Source organism: Neomonachus schauinslandi, chromosome 1, assembly GCF_002201575.2.
Source record: "Neomonachus schauinslandi chromosome 1, ASM220157v2, whole genome shotgun sequence".
Lineage (NCBI taxonomy): Eukaryota > Metazoa > Chordata > Mammalia > Carnivora > Phocidae > Neomonachus > Neomonachus schauinslandi.
This window is the reverse complement of record NC_058403.1, coordinates 44,403,558-44,429,057: the sequence shown is the minus strand read 5'-3', so window position 1 is coordinate 44,429,057 and position 25,500 is coordinate 44,403,558. Positions and strand designations below refer to the sequence as shown.

At 38.2% G+C, this 25,500-nt stretch overlaps 1 protein-coding gene across 1 annotated transcript in view; it reads right to left on the bottom strand.

Moving 5' to 3' along the window:
• EPHA6 (EPH receptor A6) overlaps positions 1 to 25,500 on the bottom strand; it is an 827,849-nt gene that overhangs the window by 8,205 nt on the left and 794,144 nt on the right. Inside the window, exons 15-16 of the mRNA XM_021687948.1 lie at positions 21,353 to 21,502; positions 6,700 to 6,893 (exon numbers count right to left, since the gene is read on the bottom strand). Of these exons, the coding sequence (XP_021543623.1) occupies positions 6,700 to 6,893; positions 21,353 to 21,502 (344 nt within the window). The remainder of the gene's footprint in view (positions 1 to 6,699; positions 6,894 to 21,352; positions 21,503 to 25,500) is intronic.

The window sequence follows — 25,500 nt, the reverse complement described above, 5'->3', positions numbered from 1 at the left end:
TGGCAAGGACCATGTCTCACATATCTTTCTATTTTCTGTGGGCCTTAGCACAATGCTGAAAGTATTATAGGAATTTATTAAATAAGTGATGATTTAGACTTAAATATTCTCTATAGAAAAGTTTGGTCCATGACATAATGGCTGACTCATGATGAAAGATCTAGTTTCATTTAGTTCCCTTGAATTGAAGAGTAAGTACCTATTGATGGTGTTTGCTTATTCCTGCCTTTGTAGGTTTCAGAGTGGAGAGAGAGGCAGTTATAGGTGGCGTGAGGTAGCCCAGGATGAAGGGACCTAGAACCACAGCAGCAGTATTCAACTTATTCAATATCACTGCTTTTACATGCGTTTCTGATCTCATAATTCAGGGATTACACGTCACACTATTTAGTTAATCCATAAATAACATACAAACTGTCTACCTAAACTTTGAAGGAAGAATTTGTTTAATCAGATAAAAAAGAAAACATTGCCCTCTCTACAGTTAGGCTGGATAGTAAACTTGAACACGAGTTAAATTAATAAAAGAATTTTGAATTCTTTTTAAAATTTTAAGGTATAATTTTACTCAAAATGCTACAAAATATCAAATGCATAGAACCATGCCATATATTTTGTGACTATTTTATGCTTGTGGGCAATATTTCAGGGTTCCAAACAATCGGACTCTCCACAGTGTTAAACTGGGAGAATGAATTATTTTTCATCAGCCTTTTATTTTCAGTAAGTCTTCAAGTTTTTTTAATTGATATGATTATTTAATTATCATAATAAGGATGATAACTAGCAGAAAGTAGGAAGGAATGAAAATTTTAAAATTGTAGATGTGTTTGAACATTTGGAGGGATAGACACAGAGTAGGAATAATACTGCTTAAAAATCTCCCATAATTCTGAGTACCTAGCACATTGTTCTGATAGCCAGAGTGATAGATCACTGAACCTCAAGGAAAGGCTATTGTTGTGAGAAAATAATATAGGGACAGAAATGGATTTCTTATCACATGCTAACTACAGTTCATTGGCAATGGTTGTCAAAATATGGTCTTAAAAAGGATGCTATGGCAGCATCTGGGCTCAGTGGGAAAGAGTGTTGTGATGATTAGTAATGTTACCATAACAAGGAAAAGAAGGAAAGCATATATTTGCCAACACTGGAAAAATTCAATCTACAAAATGCCTGAGGATGTAAATCTGGAGCTGTGTTGCTGCCATATTTTCCTCATTTCTCTATTTTGTTGTAGTTACTACATTCTTTTTTTTTTTTTTTCAAGTAATGTTCTTCAAGTGGCTGAACATTGTAGGAGGATGTTGAGGGGATATATTGACTAGTTTGCTACTTATTCCCATGAATGAGGGCATATACTCTACATCCTTGTATTTGCTTAGTAGAACATAAAATAACAGGCTGTGCTCCACTACAAATTCTTCTTGGGATTTTAATATACCCCATCTATGAAGTCCGATTAGTCCAGAGAAAATCTATGTGGGAATGTAAAAAAAAAAAGTACTTTCCCTATAATCATGTTTCTGAAACAGTGCCATATTGGGAAGAATCTTTCTATTTTGCATAATTGTATATTGTGTGGTGGAAAGAACAAGGGCTTTCCAGTGGGTGGACCTTGTTAAAATGCCCGATCCACTAATTACTTGCTTTACTCTTTGAGTCTCTCTTTCCTTATCTGAGGGATGGGGATAATAATAGTGTGGATTAAATGACCTTATAGATAAAAGTGCCTAGTACAATAACTGAAACACAGTAGGTTTTCAACAAATGGCAGTGATAGTTATTATTGATGATATACATATATTGGAATTTTTATCAGTATTAGTATTGGTATTAACAACAGTATTATATTAGAATATTTAATATTCTGTCTTCCTTCTATAAAGTTTTGCTAATCAATCAATTACAACACTGATTTTGGCTAGTCATTCATTTCTCTGTCATGGAAAATATCATTAGAAGTTCTAGTTATGGAAATTAAAACAAGTTGTTTATGACCTGGTATAAACAGCTAGGCAAGTGCTGATTATGCATAGCCTAGACAGGACTGAGCAAGATCTTCTCAAAAGGAATGGAAAAATTCATATCCAATTGTTGAAAGTTATTGCCCTCAGAAGGCAGCATTATAGGTGCTTTCTGAATTGGATGGAGGAGGTAGTACCATTTAGTCTTATAAAGTTTACTTGTGGTTGTCTAAAGCAGAGGTTCTTAATTATGATACTGGTTTGAACTTTTCCCTGCCTTCATGATTCACACATTACTGGTAGCCAAGTACTTGAAAGTTCAACATTAAATTTATGTGTACTAAGGAAAGTGGTGGTTCCAGTTCCTAAAAGCTAAAATATTTTAAGATCCCTAACTATGGCCCATTGGGTAGTGAGAATATTCCTAAGTGTCTTGGCCTGTGCAAAGCACAGTTTCTGAAGCAAGTGACTGTCATGGACTGGTCCATCTGGTCAACTGCTGCCCATCCCTGGATGCCACTTTTTTAGCTGATGTCATCAAAGAGCCCATAATCCATAAAAAAATTTTTTTGTGAGTGCTGGGGATCTACAGCAGGGACTGGAGAAAAGTGTTATTTTCCCATTACATGGTTGCACTGTCCAAAAAGGCATTGGCCAACTGACTTCAACCTAGTTCTGCAGTGTATGGAGGAATCAGGGGCGAGAGTTGAAGAGGTTGGCGAATAAATGTGGCTGGGGAGGGTCGGGCTGGGTGAAGGAACACTCATACAGTCGTCAATCTACTTTATGCTATTAAACCACTGCAGCTCAGATGTAAGCCTGGACTCCATGGGAATACGCTTGATTTGGGGTTGAGAGTAGTGACCGCATTTATCACAGGGTCAGGGGAAAGGGAGTGAGAGGCGTTTCAAAGGTCATGGCTAGGCCCTGCTCCTGATACCATTCTCCACATAGACTTGGTCTCAAAGTGGGCCTTTTCCCCCAGGGGCTGTGCACCATGTGACAGCTACAAATACTTTAAAGAGGAGGTTATAAGGCAACACTGTAGAATGTAGTTTGAAATTCTCATTTATGAAAGGGTGACTACCTATATTAATAAGGTACTCTTGCAAATTTTTTAAAAATCAGAGTTAAAATTATACTTATAATACTGCTACGTTCACTTATACGTCCACATACTTTCTTGAGTAGGAGAGAAGGTAAGAAGTGCACAGAGCTCTGAATATCCCCCATGGGAGTGTGCCAGGCACAAGAGTATCAGCATTATTCGGAACAGCTGCTCCAGTGCTTTCTCTGACCAACTTTTTTTTTTTTTCTATTGGGTGTTCTGTCTTTTGAGAGGAGAAATTGCAGATACAAGATTTATGAAATTTCCAATATGCTAGTATAAAATTATTGAGCTGTGGGTTTCACAGCTTTCCTCATTCCCCCTTGGTTGCCTTAATTTCTTCCCCTTTTACTATTCTGTCAAGAGAAAGGATAAAAGCTTCTCAGGTGAATTGTTGAGAAAAAAGCAATTAGAGTGGAATAAAAACCATGGGGACCTAGTGGATGGGAGAGTCATGTCAGTATAGAAGTGTGAGAGAACCCTGGGATGCTGGGGATACTCGAGAGTCTAATGAGTACAGGTGAGTTTAATCAGAGTTGCTGTGGATTTTACCCTTAAACTCCTTTACCTGTTTGAGAGAGAAATGGGTGGAGAGATTGAAATTCTACTCTGTCATGTTTCCTTAATCCAACATCACACTAAGACAGATGACTGGGCTTTGGGACACGGGGGATGGACAGTGCCACAGTTTTATAAGCATAAAACAAACCACACATTCCTCAGCTAACATCGCTATCCTTCACACCATGTCTCTTCCCCTTAAACAGCCTCAGCTCTCTGGGATCAGGGACAGGGTGGGTGGATGGCATTGGAAGTGTAGGGGTTGACAGGGGTAATCCACTCAGGCTGCTGTGAAAATAAGAATGGTGATAACAGTTCAGTCATGGTACCCGTGGAACTCTGTTTCCCTTTGTTTCTCCAAGAAAAGCATATTAAAGGCAGAAAATACTAGCACATAGATCTTTGTCAGAAACAAGGATAGCAAATCAGTCACAGAAACTTCCATTTGGTCTCCTAGATATTAGACTTCAGAGTCGAATCAAACTGCCCACTTTATATCAAGTACCCAACTCTTGCCCGTGTGGGGCAGTGCCATCACCAACTTGCCATTTGCTGGCCTGTCCACAGCATGACTGCACATCCCATTAAACCACGCACTTCTGGCCCCGTGACACAAGCCCTCATGTTGACTTTACCTCTGGATCATTTTGACTTTACCTCTGGATCATTTTGACTTTTTGGCATTTTCTCATCTTAGAGTCTTCATCAGTATTTTCCAACTATTCATAATCTTGAAAAAGCAGGAAAGAAATTGTTTTATCTGCTTTTCTTCAAAAAGAAGGCTCTTACCTGCCTGCTTCTACAGCCATAGAACAGTTCGAGAGCTCTGTTGATGGGCACTGGCTGTGGGGTCCGTTAACCCTATACCACAATGAGAGGCTCAGATTAAATGAGTTCAGTTTATAGATAACCAAAGTTCTTTTCCACTAACGCACACTCACTGCATTAGCTCTTTCTCTTCAATGTCAATGCATGCCCATCTCTTCAATAAAACATAAAAACAAAAACCAAGAAACATTTTCTCTAACTACTTCTCTTTCCCTTCAAAGACAGGCTTCTTAGTACTTTATACTGCTTTTCTCTGACCTCATATTTACTGCTGCTCCATTGCAATCTGTCTTACACACTTTTATTCAAATGCTCTTGCTAAGGCTGCCCATAAATACCTGACCACTGTGCTGCTAAATTCAATGGACCCACTTCACTTTTTATCTGGCTGAAGCTTTGTGAAGACTTGGACATTACACTCCTTGAAACTCTCCCCATTTTTGGCTTCTATGACACTGCTCTTTCCCGACTTCTGTTATTACCGGTCTGGCTCTTCTTTCTTGGTCTCCTTTGGGTACTCTCCTTCAGCTCATTTCTTAAATCTTGGTGTTCCAGAGAACACCCTTCCCTCTTTCCCTCTGTTAATTTTCATACCTTATAGTCTCCATGGGCCATCTCAACTATGTGTGAATCTTCAGCTATAGTCTCTATGTTGATGATCTTCAAATCTTCAGCCCAGATCTTTCCACTTGAGGTTCAACCTACAAATATAACTGCCTATTGTACATCTCCACCTACCTGCCCCACAGTTATCTTCAATTCAGCTTACTTGAAATGGTCTCATTTCTATTCCAAAACCCTATCCTTCTTCTCTCTTAGTGGTAATATTATCAGCCAGCTTGTCTAAGAAAGTAACTTGACAGAATCCTTGACTCTTTTCTCTCCTCCCCGCTCCATATTCAATCAATGACCAAGACACATTGTTCTCCTTGCCTGAGAACAAATCCATCCTCTTACCTCCTGACCCCAAACTTATTCCCATTTCATGAGTTAGGCCCTAATCTTTTCTAGCTTGGGTTTCTGTAAACATACAACTGTCTGTTTCTAGTCTTGTTCCTTGTTTTGCACTCAGTCTAAATCAGCTCTAGAGCTATCTTTTAGAAATGCAAATATGATCCTGCCATTCTCTTGCTTAAAATCCTTCATTGGGTGCCCTTTAATGTAAAACCCTAAGCCCCCCCCCCCCCCCCCGCTGGCCCCCGCCGCCCTTTACTGCTTCCTCTGTTGGACTGCTTTAGGGAAGATGGGCTAGAGTAATAGTTTAATCTCTAGCTATTTCATGCTTGGCTTCACTTTACAGAGGCTGCCAATTAGTGATTTAGAGGTGAACTCTTATGTGCTCTGCAGTGAACTGAGGGCCTGCTTAAGTAGTCCTTGAAGAGCCTTTGGCCTTATTGTCACAAAAAACCTGCACTGACTTGAACCTGTGATCTAAAGTTGAACATCTGTATATTCTGTTGGCCGTCCCCTGAGTTAGGAAAGTGAGCTTTGGAAATGCTTTGGTTATTTCTAAATCCAATTTGGCCTAAATACATATATTCTCAATTCAATACTATTTTAAATGTAATTTTTTCAGAAATAGGTAATAGTGTTTTTTTTTTTCCTTCTACTCTCCTCTTCTTAATTGCTTTTTATAGAGAGGTGAGTAGATCTTCTCAACTCTACTGACTTTTATAAAATGGTATATGAGTGCCTTCATTTTCTTGTCTTGTCATCTGTCTTTTTCTGGTTTTAGAAATGGAAAGTAACAACAGCTGGGTATGATCATATCAGCAGGAAACATCCTCACTCCTGGCTGATTCACAAATTGCCCCTGTCTTGCTTGCCATTTCAAATAGAGGGACAGAACATAGAATGGACAAGAAAATTAAAAAAGCTACAGATACACACAAATCCTACTTACAGAGGTAAGGCAGGATCAGTAAATAAAGAAAGGATATACAAATACCAAAGACCCCCACAAGAAAAAAAATATAATGAAAGTAACTCAGAAAAATTAGATACGGAGAGAACAAAAGGAGAATCTGTTTTCTTAAGACAAAAAACCCATTTAAAAATGTTCATTGTTTTTTTCATAGCTGATAAATAAAACATGGTTTGTATAAAATATTCTAAAAGGTCAACAACTAGACAGTTATGATGGTAAACTTTCTCCTCTCTACCTGTTAGTCTTGTCTATAGCCTGAAAGAAATAACCGTCGAGGAGAAGAAAATCAACAGTATGCATCTTACACAAGGATGTCCTCCACCAGGGTGTGAAGGGCACTGGGATTGCGGATCAGTTTGTCAAGGAAGCTGACAATGTCAGTAAATTTTGGTCTGTGATTTCTCTCCTTCTGCCAACAATGAAGCATCAGCTGGTGTAGAGATGCTGGACAGCCCATGGGAGCCGGAAGTCTGTAACCTTCTTCAATGGACAGAATGACCTAAATGCAAACACACACAGGTTAGTTTCTTACTTTTTGGGACAAATAACACAACATATGCTAAGTTATAATTCCTTTTTTATTTTAAAGATTTTATTTATTTAGTTGACAGAGAGAGAGACACAGTGAGAGAGGGAACAGAAGCAGGGGGAGTGGGAGAGGGAGAAGCAGGCTTCTCGCTGACCAGGGAGCCCAACATGGGGCTCGATCCCAGGACCCTGGGATCATGACCTGAGCCAAAGGCAGACGCTTAACGGCTGAGCCACCCAGGCACCCCAATAATTCCTTTTTATACAGGAAGTAGAAGCCAAAATATTGGTAAGCATGAAAACTTGTGGGTACAAGCAGCCCAAACAAAGATAAATACAAAATTTGCAAGTATCTACATTAATATCTGCTGACACCTCTTTGAGGGAAATACATTTTTAAACATGTGGTATTCAGAAGGGAGGTTAAGTTTCATCACGATTTCGAGAAATAGTTCCTGTGTGATTTAGCTGGAACGTTTCAAAACCCAATTAGGACTTCAGAAAGTCAGCATAAGATTGATACGTTTTGTGCAAGCCACATGTGACAAATGTGTTAAGTAAAATTGTACCTCTGTTGAAGCACTGAACTCCTGAGTCATTTTTTATCCTTTTGTAATAATGTCAGTACGTATTCTTTTGCTGGCTATCATTCCTTCTTCCTTCTTTATTGCCTATTTAATTTCTCTTTGCTTACTTCTGCCTTTCCCTTAGTCTGACCCCGATGTGATTATGAAGTCCTCTCAGAACTTCTAAGGTCATTCAATCCTTCAAATGTTATCAGTGGCTGGCCTAAGAACATAGCACAACAGGATCGTTCAAGCCTGCATATCCTCGGGGCCAGCGTTCTCCAATAGAACTTTTTGTTCTCTCTGTCCAACATGATAGCAAGTAGTCACATGTGGCTGTTGAGTGCTTGAAATGTGGCTAATAAGACTGAGGAACTGAATTTTGTGTTTTAGTTCATTTTAATTCATTAAAATTTAAATAGCCACGTGTGGCTGGTGGTTACTATATAGGACAGAGAGGCTCTAGGGAAAGGAATCTCTATAAGAAGCCGAGCTAAGGGTAACAATATGATGACAACAAGGTGTTTTTTTTTTTGAACTCAGGAAATCATATATAGGATAAGGCAGGAAAGTCATCTATTTCATCTACGGCCCACCTGGGAATCTCCTAATAATGCAATATAGTATACTGCAATAATGCAATAATGCAACTCTGAATTTATATAGCTTATTTTTTATGATGTGTTCAAAGTATTCATGTGGTCCTTTATCTTTTTTAAAATATTTTATTTATTTATTTTATAGAGAGAAAGAGCATGAGTGGGGAGAGAAGCAGAGGGAAAGGAGAGATAATCTGGAGAAGACTCTGCGCTGAGTTGTGGAGCCCAACATGGGGCTCGATCTCACGACCTCGAGATCACGACCTGACACCAAGAGTCAGCTGCTTAACCAACTGAGCCACCCAGGTGCCCCATCATGTGACGCTTTATTCTTATATCATCTCTGGGAGAAAGAAAAAGGAAAGGCTCCATTCCCCATTTTTGAGGTGGGCAGTTGAGGAACAGACTAATAAAGACAGGCACAACTCAACCTCATCACTGTCCTCCATCAACAACAGAAATACAAAAATGCAAGTGCTAAGATTGCTAACCGGAGATCTCTCTTTATTGATCTCTTTATCTGTCGCATCAGCTACATACTTTCTGTAATTCGAAAAACACATCTTAATTTCTTTTTTAATTGACACTATTTGACAGGACTCTGAAATATCCATAATTCATGCTAGAGGCAGTTTGCAAAAAGGAGCAATAATATGCCTACAAGAACCTCTTAACTGCTAAGCTTTAGCTTTCTGGTAATAGGGAACTTCTCATAATCCCATCAGTGTCTTTGTGACCAGAACATTTAACCTGTCAGGATACTAGCATTTTTGTATTCATTTTATCCCATTATTGAACAGGATTTTTTCTTTTTTTTTTTTTTAAAAGATTTTATTTATTTATTCATGAGAGACAGAGAGAGAGAGAGGCAGAGGGAGAAGCAGGCTCCCAAGGAGCAGAGAGCCCGATGCGGGACTCGATCCCAGGACCCTGGGATCATGACCTGAGCCGAAGGCAGACGCTTAACCATCTGAGCCACCCAGGCGCCCGAAAAGGATTTTTTCTTATCTGTTTCCTGATTATTTTTGCTGCCAACTAGGCTTGGATTTTAAGACCTTTTGCAACACATTTTAGTAAAACAGGATATATGTAAAATGCTTGTATAGCATCAAAACTACCGTGGATAGTTCTGAAAAGTAGCTAAGAAATAGGATAGAATTCCATTACAAAAAGACTTTAAAATCCCACCCTATAAGAGCACTCTAGTTGATTTACCACAGTTACCTAATTATAAGTGCATAGAATAAAATAGATGACAAGTGAGGTTATATTTTGAGAAAAAAATATTAGCTGCTTTTATTGAGTATCTATCATGTGCTAGGTGATTTGCATCTTTTTCTTCATTGACTGCTTAAAATAACTCAATATGATAGTTGTTATTATCCCTATTCTTTTTTTTTTTTTTTAAGTGGAGCCCAACCTGGGACTTGAACTCATGACCCTGAGTTCAAGACCAAGCTAAGATCAAGAGTTGGACGCTTAACCGACTGAGCCACCAAGGTGCCCCTTATTGTCCTTATTCTTAAGTGAAAAAAAATTTAGACTCAGAGAGGTTAGGAAAATTGCCTAAATTCACACAGTCTAGATGGCAGAGCTAGCATTTAAACTGAGTTCCAGTAGCTTCCAAACTTCTTCTCTGACCATTCCCCAGAAATGCTTTTCAGTTCTCATGATAAATCCTCCTTTCCAATTTTATATCAATTAACAGGATTTTAGGAGTGATTTCCATGTTACCTTTTGTCATAGCACCTGGTAATTTGACTTCATTGTTTTTATTCGGATCTTAAATTTTATATTCTGGGTAAATCAAACACATACTTACTTCATAGTTTGCAAAATTTTATCTCAGCCTGAACAGAGTCATTTCTGAATGCTTCTGAGTCTTGTACACATTTCTATTATTTCATCTATTACATTGTATTGTAACTATTCATCTGCTTTTCCGCTAGGGCTATACATACTTGAAAGCAGGAATTATGTCTGTAGATTTTACTTTCTCATCATTTAGTATGGTGCCTGACACATTAATAAATGTTATTGAACAAAACCAAAGCTATTAGAAGAAATTTTTGGATTTGTTTTGATAGAGCAGCAGATTCTTAGAAAACCTGAAGTTTTAAACTACCCAAGATGGATTCAAATTATGAGCATGGCAGCATTTGAAATCCCCTCTGAAGGAAAGAAGTATTAATCAAAAATTGGTGCATCAAGCAGCATTCTCCAAAATGATCTCATGATCTCACTTTGGTTTGCCTGGACAATGATGAGTGAGACCGGGGCTTGCTATTCTCCAGGAGAGGAGGACTGGACTCAAACTCAGCTTTCTGTAAGACTGGTGGCTTCTTCCTCCTGTCTAGAGGGGTTACTATTTCCCAGTGGCTTCATGGTCCTTAGTTGACTTTCCTAGACAGCTCCTGTAAATAATTAACGCCTAATGCAGACTGCTTTGTGCCAAGTGGGTTGTTCATATTCTCTTTTGACAAAATTGCTCTCATAATTGTCCTGCAAAAGGAGAATGTGGTCCCTTGTCTGGAACCTTCACCCATAATGAGTTCAGCAGTGTTTCTGGCCCCAGGATGCTTTTCTGTGGGGACAGTGACCTTTTCTTCTTGCTGACCTCTGACTTTTACATTTCCTTAATTCTTTAACTTGTGACTTTGTAAAATTTGTTGAGCCCTGTATCACGTCAGGTGTCATACATAAAGGGTCCTTGTAGGATAATAGTAACAACAGTGACAATAACAACTATTAGTGAGAACTCTTGGGATACTTCCAGGTATCCGTTCTAAATGATTTACATGTATCAACTCTTTTAATCCTCATAATAACCCTGTGAGGTAGGTACTATTGTTATCCCTATTTTACAGACAAGGAATGTAAATAGAGAGAGGTTTAACTTGCCCAAGATTGCACTCCTAAAAATTCTAGCTTTGAGGGAGCCAAAAGAAGAGATTTAAGCAATATGATCCACAAAATGGTTAAAAGACATCTTTCTAATGGATTTTTAAATTTATTCATCCAAAGAGATATATATTAACCATTTAACATGTACTATTTTTTAAAAAAATTTTATTTTATTATGTTATTAGTCAACATACATTACATCATTAGTTTTTGATGTAATGTTCCATGATTCATTGTTTGCGTATAACACCCAGTGCTCCATTCAATACGTGCCCTCCTTAATACCCATCACCATGCTAACCCATCCCCCCACCCCCTCCCCTCTAGAACTCTCAGTTTACTGTTTCTCAGAGTCCATAGTCTCTCATAACATGTACTATTGGGCATGCTATGTATAAGAGGTAACAAATGGGTAAGAAGTATCTGTCTTTAGGAAACATATAATCTAGTGAAGAAGACTGGGGAGTTTGACTACTGTAAATGCCAAGTTGAACAGGGAGTTATGGGGTATGTGGAAGAACTGCCTAACCTAACCTTCTCGGTAGAGGTGAGCTGGATCTCACAGGAAATGTAAAGGTTAGCAGGGTCAACTGGATAGGTTGAAGGGAGGAGATGGGACCTGATCAGAGAATGAAAGCAGATTTGTGCAGCTAGAATATAGCCTTCAAAGGCTCTATTATTGTTCAAAGGCTGGGAGGTTAAGTAAAAACTATATTTCTTAGGATCATGAGTGATTTTGTACATTGGCTACAAATGACTTTTTGCAAAGAGAAAAGGGTTTTAGCAAGTAAATGACATTAGATTTGCCTTTGGGAAGCTCGCTCTAGCTTCAGTGTGGAGAGCATGTTGGAAGGAGAAGGAGGCCAGGAATGAGGCTTGCAATGATCCAGGCAAGATATCAGGATGGCCTCAGTAGAGGGAGGCAGTGGCTGTGGTATACAGGAAGTGGACTGATTTGGCAGAAACACAAGATAGGGTTAAGGTTAGATGTGGCAGGACAGGTTTTTGGCTTGGTCAACTAGTAAAGACAGAGGTCACAGGAGAAGAAACAATTTTGGGGCTGGAGTGATGATGAGTTCAATTTCCTATGAGCTTTCTGGTTTCAGATTCAAGTAACATATATAACTTTGAGAGCTTATTATGTGCCACGCTCTGGCTTAGCTCACTTTATTTAGGTCCCCAATTCCCTTATTATGTGAGTATGGTTATGCATATTTTATAGGTAAGAAAGCCAAAGCTCAAACTGATAAACAGATTAGGTCAGTATTGCATAGCTAATAATTCCCTGAAAAACAGACTGATATTATCATCTTGATAGCCTCTGGATCATGGTAGTGGTAGTGAACATCTGTCCTGAATCTTGAGCCAGATCCCTGACTTTGCGCCAGAATTAGATCCTGAGCCTCTCTCACTCTCTTGTACACCCCATGCTGCCTTCTCGCCTGCCCACGTGTGCCGGCCACAGCCACAGCTCATGCTCAGCCTTCTCTGCAGACGTTTAGATCTATCACCTACAGGACACAGAACTCTATGAGGTTGTCATGCAGACGCCTTAGATTTATTTTGTTCAAAACTTACCCCATTCATCCTTTGGGATTCCTGTCCTTTGCAAAGGGTACCACTGTTCTTGCAGTGACTCAAGGCAGAGATCAAGGAGTCATTTGGGTCTCTCTCTTCCCTGATGCTCAACAGTAACTGAAGTCATGCTGATTCTACTCCTTTCATATATTTTAAATCTGCTCCATTTTAAATTCTCCCTCCAAATGATTTCCTGCCCATTTTGATAACAGCCTCCTAACTAGTCTACTTGTCTTCCTTTCCCTTCTCCAATCATCTCCCACAGTGCAGCGGAAGCAATCCTGAGGTGGCGCTGTGATCTCATTCCTCCCACGTCTGAAATTCTGTGGCGGCTCGCCTTGAGCCTGGCTCTCAGTCCTCACCTCTGGCTGCGTCCAGGTCTTTGCTCTGGCCATTACAAAACACTTGTGATCTTTCAGCTTGGCGAGCTGGACCCCTCAAGAGCAGCAACTGTTTCTTTTTCCCATAGGTTCTGGCATCTAGCACAATGCTTTGTCAAGTCAAAAAATAGAGCTTCAGTGGTCACAAGTGTGATCTATAAAAGCTGTATTTTATGGGCAACTTGAGAAAACCTATATTAACCTTTATCTTCATAAACATGTCTTTTGTGAGCAGCTTTATTTTATAGGTATTTTCTGATTCCTTAGTTAAGGACTGACAAGGAGCCAGAAGCATATGGGGTGCTTTGTCTAAAAGACTAATTGAGGTTTATTGTTTTAGGATATGAAGGGGTGATAATTAACTAGAGAGAATTTTGTAACAGTTTGGTTTATGATAGCTGTAGGCTGTCATCCTTTGGAGAAGAGTTATACAAGGTTAAACCCTTACTTAAAAATGCAAGAAGAAAATTAAAATAAAGTGAAAAAATATGAAATGACTGCAGTAATAATTTCCATGCAGAGGTAGAAGGAATTAGATTCTGTCAGAATTTATTATCTAAAACCTGGCTGGTTATTCTAAATAGATCATACTGGTTCCTTGTCATTGACACCGCAATTTTTAGCAGCCTAGAATCAACATAAGGCTCAGTTGGGGCACGTAGCAGACTATTCTGCTCTTGCTGAATCAGATGAGTTTTCCAATTGTGTTGACAGTTTCTGAATCAAAGCGGGCAGTATGCACCTTTTATTAAACAAGGCAAACAAGAAGTAGACAGTCAACATGAAGATGCTGAGACATCCCTGAACAATACCATTGAACAAGGACTGCTCAGGCTATGCAGGCAATCACATAAGTATCTCCAAAAAGAAGCACATTGAATTTAGTTATTCATACTTTCTTTTAAAAGAAACTCACAGGGGCGCCTGGGTGGCTCAGCCATTTAGCGTCTGCCTTCGGCTCAGGTCATGATCCCAGAGTCCTGGGATCGAGCAGGGCATCTGGCTCCCTGCTCAGCGGGAAGCCTGCTTCTCCCACTCCCACTCCCCCTGCTTGTGTTCCCTCTTGCTGTCTCTCTCTCTGTCAAATAAATAAAAATCTTTAAAAAAAAGAAAAAGAAACTCACAAAATTTTAGTCTACTGAAATGTACATTAATAAATGGAATGTGAAATGATTTTATTTTTATTTTCCCTCTAAATATTCAACATGGCTTTGTGGAAAACCTATAGTCTCAGGTAGAATGGGGATGGTGAAGCAAAGGGTCCAAGTATACACTTCCTTTTTGGGATAATGATTACTTATATATATTAGGATATTTGATTTGTAATACTATAATGCTGAAAACACTGGTAATCTATTTTCCTGATATGCAATATAAAGGCTGTGTCTACATGGGAGAGAAAAAAAAAGGAAGGAAAAACGTGGTTATAAGGAAATAACATTTATAATCTTATACTGATTTTCTTATTCAATATTTTTCAACATCCAGGATTTAAAATTCAGTGGAAGGCAATCAAGACCCAAATGAAATTCAGTGTACAATAAGAAAAAAGGGTACAGAGTAGTGAAAGAATAAGGTACAGGCAGAAAACATTTTTTTTTCAGAGGCTCGTTTGTAATTTGTAGGTCATTAGGGCATGGAAACCTAAGATTTCCTTTTTAACTTTAAGATAAAAAATTTCTTAAAAGTCTACTGTTAAGGCAGTTCCCAAAGCTCACTTTTTGGAACTCACCAGAGAATGTCAAGGACCTTTTTAAAATGAAGAGTGCTTGTCCTCACTAGGTTACCACCTTTGAGACTGTTGAATGAGTGGACAAAATGGGGAACAATATGAAGTGTAGGACTCTCAGAGGTTAAAGGTTGTTGATAAGATTTGCCATTTGGAAAATCTTTTACCCCTAACAGTTCAAAGTCACACTGGCGACAGATAACTAAAATTATGTAACAATGCTTCAGTTTGTAAGTCATGCAAAGAGCATTAGTGAAGGAGTCCCCTGAACTGCATCAAAGTCTTAAATTGTCACTAACAAACTCATTAGTTGGGCAGGTCTCTGTCTCCTCATTAATGAAGAAAAGACAACTGGATTCAATGCTTGCAATTGTAGTGTTTAGCTCAAAAAGCTGTTTCTAGAGTCACTGAAACTGAAGTCTTTATCTGCACGGCCTTTGGTAACATCTCTACATTTTGAGGTTCTGTAACCTCCAGTTCTAGATTTGGCCTTCATGGAAAAGGACTATCTCCCACAGAGGTCTAAATGCAGGGAGACAAAAAATCCAAACAGAGCCAGAGACTATCCTGGCAAACTAAGACTAAGAAGCTATGGAAATATAGTTGATGAGTACAAAGAAAAGGGGGATTTTAAAATGTCCTCTTTGTAAATGCTCCAAAGAGAGCAAAGGATGGAATAAAAATTTTAAGAGCTAAAGATTATAAATATATTTCAATATGTAAATATATTGATGGTATAATTAATTTTTTATGAAAACATTATGAAAACAAAAGATGTATATATTTTCTTGCTTTGTGGTCGTTTAGGTACAAAAAAGTTTCCATTGAAAATTACCCTGTGGTAGTGGCATATTGGTTATTGGTTTCCTCTACTTCGAACTTTACCATTTGAATTATTTACAATGGTGATTGATTGCCTTTCATAATATTCCCCATTGCTCTTGACGCTAGTAGACATGCATCAGGCTAGTGTAATTAGTATGTATTTAATTAAAATGCTGCTATTGCCTATGTACTGATAGTAGCAGTTATTGAAAAATTGAGAAAAGGAAGGCCATTTTGACAATTGCCTTGGTATAGTACATATTCACATAAATGCAAAAATTCCCTCAGTAATGTGGAAAGGTTGAAATAATGGGAATGGGCCTTTAGCAATTTCCTGTATCTTACACAGATCATTACACAAAGACCATTACATAATAAAGAAGAGTTTGGAAAATCTAATCAGAGACAAAAATTGGAAATGACTGGACTCTCTGAGTCATAAAATCATACTGCATTTCTAGGTAAGTGGATTCTACCCATCCACCATTCTTGGCTGAAATACTGCCCCGTAATTGTAAAGGTTATAGAATTATGAGGACAAACAAGAAATATGGTAAAAGGTTATTTTCTTCCTTTATAAATTTTGAAAAAAGAAATCAGTTCCAATAAGATCAAAAGGTTCTTTTCAACCACATGACCTATAAAAAGAAAACCCTAAAGATAAACTCCCAATTTTTTTCTTCAGGTAAGCTTCAGAAAGCAATCTAAAACAAAAGTTATTATTCTATAAAAGCTTTCGAAAACTAAGGAGAATAAACCCCACAGAAACACTGAGGCAGCATTATGTTTCCTTGTCAGCCTCAAATGAGATGTTCCCTAATACTGGCTCTCTTTTTGTGAAAATGAACTAGCTTAGTAGCATATGCCTAAATGATACTATACGCATAAGACATTTGGGTTTCAAACTGCTTCAAGGAGTTTTTTTGTTTTTTTGTTTTTACCTTTGTTTTTTTTTGAACAGCATCATGTCAGGGAAAAAAAACAAAACCCAAGACTCTGGTCTTGTGTTCAGATCATTAGTTCGAGCCAAGTCGCCTCTCATTTATGTGATGCTAGATTTTTTCCCTACATATTAGCTCTGTGGGGATTTGGTTATTTAATGTTGCCTGCTGTTCATGTTTTGCTTCCATTTTCTTCTCTTAAGCGCATTATACAGTGTAAGTGTTGGAAGAACTACAGTGCCCTTGGTATCATCTTTGGAACTTGCATAGCTCCTAGCATTACATTGTACTCCCATTGTATAATAAACAACAATTACTTTGAACTTGGATCAAAATAACATAAAACATAACCCAGCAGTATCTTTAAAAAAAGAAGAAAAAAAAGCTAGGAAACAGCAAGGAGCTGTACACCTTCAACCTATCTGTGACATGTTTCTGGGGTAGTAGGCTAAATTTGTCCATTATTAAAATTTGATTTTAAGCTACTGCTGTATATACTTTTGAGAAATGTAATAAATATGGTACATTTTATAAATGAGTTTGGGTTGAGTTTTTGTCATTTATAATCAAAAGAATGCTGAATAATAGAGTATGCATGCTTTTTCTGACATATATTAAAAAAAAACCCAAAAACTATGTTCCATTCACAGTGTTGTTTCTATTAAAAAGAAAAAGAAGAAGGCATGAGGACTACCCTTGAGGAATGTACATTCTCCTTGGGAGGCAAGGCTAGGATTTAGGAATATCAGAACTTCACCTTTTCATCTACATGGTGGCCTCCTTGAGAGCAGGGACTGGGTTTTCTAGTTCTCCATCCCCGCCCCACAGGCACACCCAGCCCAGTGACTGGCACATGTTTAATAAGTAACTGCTGAATAGCTAAGCAGATGGCACCTGCTGTTATGTTTGTTAGGGCTTTTATGGACTAATCTTATATACTCTTTTCTCATTTCCTTTCCCTAATGTACAATACTGCTGACTTTTGGGTAACTCATTATATTATTCACTAAAACAGATTCTACAAAAAATGTTCACTGTAATAAAATATGCCATGGTCTACAGAATAGAGGAACTATTTCATAAAAATGATCTGAAATTTCCTAAACTCATTTAAAATCATAAAACGTTTTAACATTCTGTATTTAACTAAGCCCATAGCTTAGTTTAAACTCACCAAAATGTAGTAAAAATATAAAATATTCAAACAGAACATAGTTGGATTTTTATTGTCCAAAATAGTACTTTCTTTATTTAAAATGCACCTTCGCAAACAAAAGACTATACTTTAACCAAACAAATAGAAATGCGGAACAAATAGGGAATAACCAGTATTTGGAGAGGAGCAGCTGGGAAAGTTTTGATTAAGCTATTTCTGCTTCCAAACAGAAAGTCTGGTTACAGGATCTGTTACAGATATGCTGACTTCCAATATGTTAAACTAAACAGAATTTCAACTCTTTACATCAGCAGCAAAAAATAGCCACAAGATACATAAAAGATTTTAGCTCTTACCACTTTCCTCTGGTCTTGTGTTGATCTGAGGACCTCGAGAGTTTGAATCCCTCCATCACCCAGAAAGTTCTGTTCTCCTATTTTTGGATTCTTGCTTGAATACTGTTTGGTAACCACTCAGAGATGATGATTTTCAGCTTAGTTCCTACCTGGTCCTCAAAAAACAATCAAACTCTGGGTGGAGGGAGCGTTCAGGTTCAGCCCTGTGCTGTGGGCATTGGCAATCCTGAACAAACAAGAATGGCCTTAATGTTGGGAATCTATTACTGGCTGCAGCAGCTTCTTCTGGTTCCAGATATAGTCTCTGTGGCCAAATGAGGTTTAATAGACAGAATCATTCTCTAAATGGTCATCCTATCATCAATATCCATGGCCAGAATGGCTGGGTAAGCTGTTGGCAAGATCTGAGAAGGGAGGGGTCGACAACAGAGTTGGGAACTCTCTAGGCAACAATTAAGAATGATTTACATGATAGTCTATGTTGGAAATTACACATTTGGACATTTTCCCCTCAGAGGCTGCTCTCCTAAAAAATCTGTCTTGTGCTGTGGAATCTTAAACGTGTACCTGCTGTGTTCTGTGGAAGTCCTATCTCCTTCTTGGCACCTCCACAGAGATTCAGGAATGTCCTAAACTTCAGAAAAGAACCATCTGAATCATTCCTTTGCCAACACAGTGTGATAATTTCTCCAGAGATGATAAAAATCATAGCTTATTATTGTTAAAAGAGATATTAAAAATCATCTAACCCAGTTCTTTTATTATATTTATTGGTCATGAAGCTGAGGCACTTTGAAAATTAAGTGGCTTTCGTGGTTGAATTATAGTCTACATAATGATGGCCATGGTTACTAAATTGGTGGTATAGCGTACCCTAGCTGGCAAGATGATAACCCAGGGGGCAGGAAAAATAATGGAACTTCTCTTTATGTTTATTTATCTCATCCTACTATAAGAAAGGTTATTTCTAAATGTTTAAGAAGAATAACTAATTATGACTTTTATGACCATACAGAAATGACTTTGATGAATGTATTTGGCAATATATATGGTGTATTCAAAATCAACCCCCTAGCATTTTTTTTATCCCTTTTTTATGTTCTTTTCCCCCAAAGCAGTGATTATCATGTTACAATACTATCTCTTTTATTTATTTACTTTGTTTACAGTCTGTCTCCCCTCTCCTGGAATGTGAGCTCCATGAAGGCAAGACATCACTGGCTACGTGGGGAGCTACATGGACTGTATGTCAGACCACCAAGAAAGAAGCAGTTATTTCCTCTTCTCTTTTCCTTGCCCATGTCTTGTTCTAGAAGTTTATTAGCATGTCCTCTAAGATCACCATCAAATTACTTACTATATAATCTAGGGAAAACATGTTGCTTTTGTATGCCTCAGTTTCATAAGCAAGTTGGACTTGGGCTGGACTAGATAATCTTTTGGTCCCTTCCAGGTATAATATTTGTTCTCTGTTCTATTTCTAGTTCCTAAAACAGAGAAGGCGCCCAATAAATATTTTTAAATGAATCTGTTAGTATGGTAGTACTGGTATATAACATGCAAACAAATATAGGTATGTCAGCTGTGAATGCTCAACAACTTTTTCTTGGTAAGGGTATATTATTTATAATGTTTGGAGCCTATGAATTGGGCATTTCTTATTTGAAGTCGGCTGGGGGAACTGGTTAAGGGCTAGATGGGGTACTAATAAAAAAGGGCACTTGAAGTGAGGGCTCTTCTGTGCGGTGGAGACTGTAACTCTCTGGGAAAAGGATTTTTTATTCTGGAGATTTGTCTGAGTGGCCTATTTCAGTCATGAGAAAGTAGGATAAGTAGGCAAGCATTATTCTGGGCTTAGAGTAGAACAGGAACTGTGGTGACTGAATGCAGGCTTCCATTATTTTGGATAACAGGTTTAAAAAATAAATAGCTCCTTTAGGGATTAACAGGGCAAATTTCTGCTGCTGAGATTCAATTTTAAGAAGAGCTGGAGAGATGGTCACAAGTTGCCCCAAACAAGGCCCTGTGGCAGAAAAAAGCAATGAGGTCCTTCAAATAGAATTCCCTGAGGAATAGTAGACTCTTGGCAAATGACCTGGATCCAAAAGTCTAAGTTTTGGGAGTGGAGCAGAGGTTGTGGGTTAGGGCACAATCTATACGTAAGGGCAGATGCTCTGTAGGACCTAGCCACGTGGGCTCTGTGTTTTGAGGATGTGCTTTGGAGAGCAATGATTGAACAGTGTGTATGATCTCAAACCTGCTGCCATGTACGTGTCTGGACCTGGCCTTCTCCACAGAGTCAACAGACCCCCATAGGACTGAGCAGGACTCAGCTTCAAAAGTCACACTGTCTGGCAGGGAGAACCAAGAGCCATGGTGAGCTAACCCAAATCCAGTCTTCTCTATTCCTGGTGTTAAAACTTTGTTTGTTACTTGGTAAGTCCTTTAGATGCTTGGACAACCTGAGGTTGGGATGGAGTAATGAATGAGGTGTGAGGTATGGAGATGATGCCCAAGCAAACAACTGGAAAAAAACCAAACAACAAAAAGAGATGTGAAAATCGTTTTACTCTGAGTGTGTATAGGGATTTTCTATAGTTAAATTGTCTTTTTTTTTTAAACCTGTGAACATCCAGAAGCACATTAGACGTGAGTTCCCATTAGCATTGAGGAAGGCAAGTGAGTGGACAAAGTCCAAATTCTGGGATGAGGAAGTGTGAAATTAAAAATATGTTTTCAGTTCTGACGGTGGACTTATTTGCATTGTCAGGGTACTTACATTTCCTGACTACTGTTTTTATCTCTTTGGAGGTCGTAGAGATCAAATGTGTGTTAACTTTCCTGTTGTATAACATCACTGATCACCAAGGTAATTTTTATAGGTAAAACAGAAACAAAAGAAATTGCATAAAGGGTCACATATCTCAAAAGAACCAACCGCATCAAATGTCATATTGATAACACATTGCCTGAAAGCACTTGCTCTTTTTCTTCTAAGTAACATCTAGTTTAAATTAATTTGCTCTTTGCAGTGGTGCATTACACCGCCCTTGGGAAGAAAGGGAAGGGAAATATTCTTCTTTGTCTTTTGTTACTTGTAGGTCAAGACTGTTGCTTTAGCACGGTGACGCTGCATCAGAACAATGTGTGTTGGAGTCTCGGACTCCGTAAGATGCGGGTCAGGTACTCACATGACAAAGCCCATCCACTGGCCCCTATGACACCAAGTACAGCTCAGAGGGGAAGGTTACTTAGCTTCTCAAACTCAGCCACAGACCCTGAACAATTCTCAGGAAGAGAAGGGCTAATGTGAATGAGGGCAAAAGACATATTTACTCCTCAGTGTTAATGTGTTTATACTCACAAAATGGCAGTTTAACTATTGATGGCACTTACATCTTGGTTAGACATTTCCCAATAAGGTCTCTCTCCATAGGACATGACCTCCCACATGACAATGCCATAGCTCCATGCATCACTTGCTGAGGAGAATTTTCTGTAGGCAATAGCTTCGGGGGCTGTCCACCTTATGGGAATTTTCCCACCCTGGAAAACAAATTGGAGATTTCTCAGCTGGCTCACAAGTGTATTAAAAAATGAAGTGGCAGTCCAATTAAATAACTTTTGTTAGAAAGATCTAAATACTGCATGATAGCATTGGCATTTTAAATAAAAATAAGAGAACCAGAATCATGTTAAATGTCAGAAATATTTTTTCCTATAATAATTATTCAGTGCAAACAACTTTAATAGGAAATAAGTCACACTTCAGAAATACTTTATTTCATTCACTGGAGAAATTTATTTTCACTTTAGATTCACACAGTTAAACTCACTATCATGCCATTTGAAGAAAGTTCTGGATTATAGAACATTAAAACTAAATATCATTCAACATTCATTAAACATCGTATTACATGTATAAATAATAATGAGAATAAGTTCTAACTTAATTGAAGATAGATGGTTAAATACAGAACTGAGATGTTCTCTGCAATTCAGTGTTTATCAGAACTTTCCCTCTTTCCTTTTTATCTATGATTACATTTATTTTAAATTAAAAAATCCTTTAACATTATACAAGAGCACCTGAGAAGGATAATTCTTCTTTAGAACACTTTAGGCTAGTTTAAATTCTTGTTCTTCAGTGTTCAAGTTCACATTTGAACATATTAAAGAGATGAAATTGCATGAATTTAATCTATATTGTTCAGGTATTAAAGCCCGCTATTGTGTTATACTTAATTTTTATCAACATTTACTACATTTTATCTCTCGAAACACTCTATAAATCCCTATTTACTGTAATGACAAGAATAAAACAATTCATCCATTTGATTTACAGTCTGAAATCTTTGCCGCTCTGAACGGCAAAGTCGAGCGGAGGAGAGCACCCCTGTCGCCACTAGAGGGCGGAAGAGAACAACGAGCTGCGCCCGGACCGCGGTTTCCCGGACCGCGGTTTCCCGGACCGCGGTTTCCCGCACCGCGGAGATGGCTTCTGCTGGCAACACAGATCTTTTAACTGTCCGAAAGCTCCGCGATGGAATTGTTTCATCAGTTTCAGCATTTCCATGATCACATCATCTGATCGCCCACGGCGCTCAAAGTCCGGTGTGACGGTGAGCGGGGGTGGGAGGCGATAGAGGGTGCATTCTCTGGCCCTTGAGGAAGTGAGGTTTAACACCTTTAAAATGTGAAGCCATGAATCGAGTAATCTCTAAGCATTTACTTGAAGAGAAAAGCGATTCATCCGAAATGAGAATAATTGGGTTTCACCAGGCAAATGAGAGCTTTAATGGAATCCTCATTTTAAAGACTTGTAGCGAGGAACCTTGGGGATAATACCTTGAATTCAATCCCCTGATTTTACAGGTGAGTGGCTGAATCTAGGGTTTAGAGATTCCTCCCCACATTATTAAATACATACTGTCTACTAATGTTATCATAGTAGTATTATGGGGTATTGATATAAAGTTGTAAATACTTCATCATGGGGGAAAAGCTGGGCCAAACGAGTGTTTTAACACTGAGCATCTTACAGTCATCTATCATCGTAGTATAATGGAAGGAAGCCAGAAGCCTGAAGTCTGGGGTGTTCACGCTTCGTGGCAGTACAAAATTAAGGCCAGGAAATTAAATTTACAAAGTTGGTGATAGTAGTTTAAGAGGGTGATGGGTGGGGGAAGGGAGTTGCAAGAGAAGGATTCATTTCTAAACCCAGAGTAGAGTTGCCAGATAAAATACAGGACCGACAGTTAGATTAGAATTTCAGGTAAATAACAAATACTTTTTTTTTAGTCTAAGTATGTCCCATAAAGGAATATATTTTTGTGTGTAAGTATGTCCCAAATATTGCATGAGACATTTCCACTAAAAAAAAAATTCATTGTTTCTCTGCAATTCAAATTTAACTGGGCACCCTATATTTTTATTTACTAAACCAAGCAACGCTATTATAGAACATGAAAAAAATAATTCAGAAATGGAAATATTGTAAATGATCCAACACAACATTAGTGTTCTAAAAAAAAAAACACCAAACTAGTGTGGTCTATACTTCATGAGGGGACAAGGACACTCTGACTTGCCCCAGTCCTATAGCAGCCTTTGTTTTATGGTCTATTGGTGGCTAAAGCACCTTGGTCCTGTGGCTCTGCATTTTGAAGCCACTTAAGTCAGGATCAGGTTTGTTCCAATATGGAAGCCACGCTTCCAGAGACTAAAGACCAAATTTGTAGAGTTGACTTCAGAACAGATGCAGGAGCAGCAATCTCATTTGACATTTCTGACTCTGGATCTTTCTTTGTCTCTCAGGCAAACAATGCGTAGAAGTGTGAATTGCTAATCTGCTGAAACTGTTCCTTTGCTAAATCTTTGTGAGTTCTATTAGGACAGCTAAAAAATGTAGTTAAGGGTTATTTTAGGTGCATTCACTTATAAATGATATCTCATATAAATGATTCATGTATAAATTTATATGTCATATAAGTTGGTATCACATGTAAATAATAACTTTTCCCTTTTCCTTTCTAAGATTTTATTTTTCCTCGAGGAGAAGATATTACAGAATATTTGATTAATAGCATTGCTATCTGTTATGGACTGAATTGTGTTTCCTCAAAATTCATATTTTGAAGCCCTAAGCCCCAGTGTGACTGTATTTGGTGGTAGGGCCTTTTAAGAGGTAATCAAAGTTAAATGAGGTCATAAGGGTGGGCCTTACTCCAATGTGGCTACTGTCCTTCTAAGAAGATGAAGAGACACCAGAGGTGTGTAGGCACAGGGAAAAGGCCCTGTGAGGACACAGCAAGAAGATGGCCATCTGCAAGCCAAGGAGAGAAAACTCAGGAGAAGCCAAACCTGCCCACATTTAGATTTTGAATGTCCAGTCTCCAGAACTGTGAAAAATAAATTTTTATTGTTTGAGCCACCCAGCCTCTGGTATTTTGTTACGGTAGCCCTAGCAGACTAATACGCCACCCTTAGAAAAAACCAAATTTTTTTACCTAGGATGAGCAACATTGCAAAATGGACAGTACATCTTTATTTCAAACTCTATGCCAAGTGCCATCTTGAAATGGGAAGTGTGAGCTAGAATAAATCTTACAGATGAAAAATCATCACAGAAGTTTTAAGGTAGGAGATATAATTCTAACTAATAAAAATGCATGGTAATATGAACCTGACAGTATGCACGGACTTCAATAATTCTGAGCATATATGGGATGGAGATAAGGAAGCTTTCAAATCTTTTTTTCTAGTGGGAGGATGGATATAGCCTGAATATAGTTGATCTCTCAGTGCAAGATAAGGCTGAAAGGAAGAGGTCCTTAAGATTACCACATGGTCTCTATCCCCTTTCCTATTTTAGAGGAAACACAGAAGCTTAGTTCTTTTCCTTTTTTTTTTTTTTAATTGAATTGACCAACATACATTTGTGACTTAATCTCAGCTTCTTATTTTTGCCTATGATCTCGAATCATAGACAGAGGTAATGCACTAAGTTACTTTTTTCTCAAAGCATTAACCACCAGATGTTTGTTTTAGGTTTCAGGAATGAACAAATAGTACTTTAGATTTGAAATCACAATCATTGGAACATTACATGTTGTTTTACCATATGTTTATGAGGGGGAAAAAAAGTTACCAATGATGCTAATCAAAATAACTGAATGCAACTGTAAAGACTTCTCACTTCCTAGTACTTCCCTTATGGGGAGAGCTTAATCACTTAGGGAACAAAGGAGAAACAGGAAGTAAGCAAACTGGATCTGGATGGCTACTGAAAAGATTGTTAGCAACCCTTTTTTCCTGTTTTTTAAGTCCTATCCAGAGCTTGCTGTCTAAACAAGGGTCACAGCCGAGAAAGTCCTGAAGAAACAACCAGGAACCCTGTATTATACCTGTAAAAACCCTCTACCTCCTGAGGAGAGTTGCATTATAGTTGTATTTAACATCTGAGGTAATAGAACCTGATCCTCTAATCTTCAGTGCAGGAGACAATCAATTGAAATATAGTAAGGTTACAAAGGCTTAATACT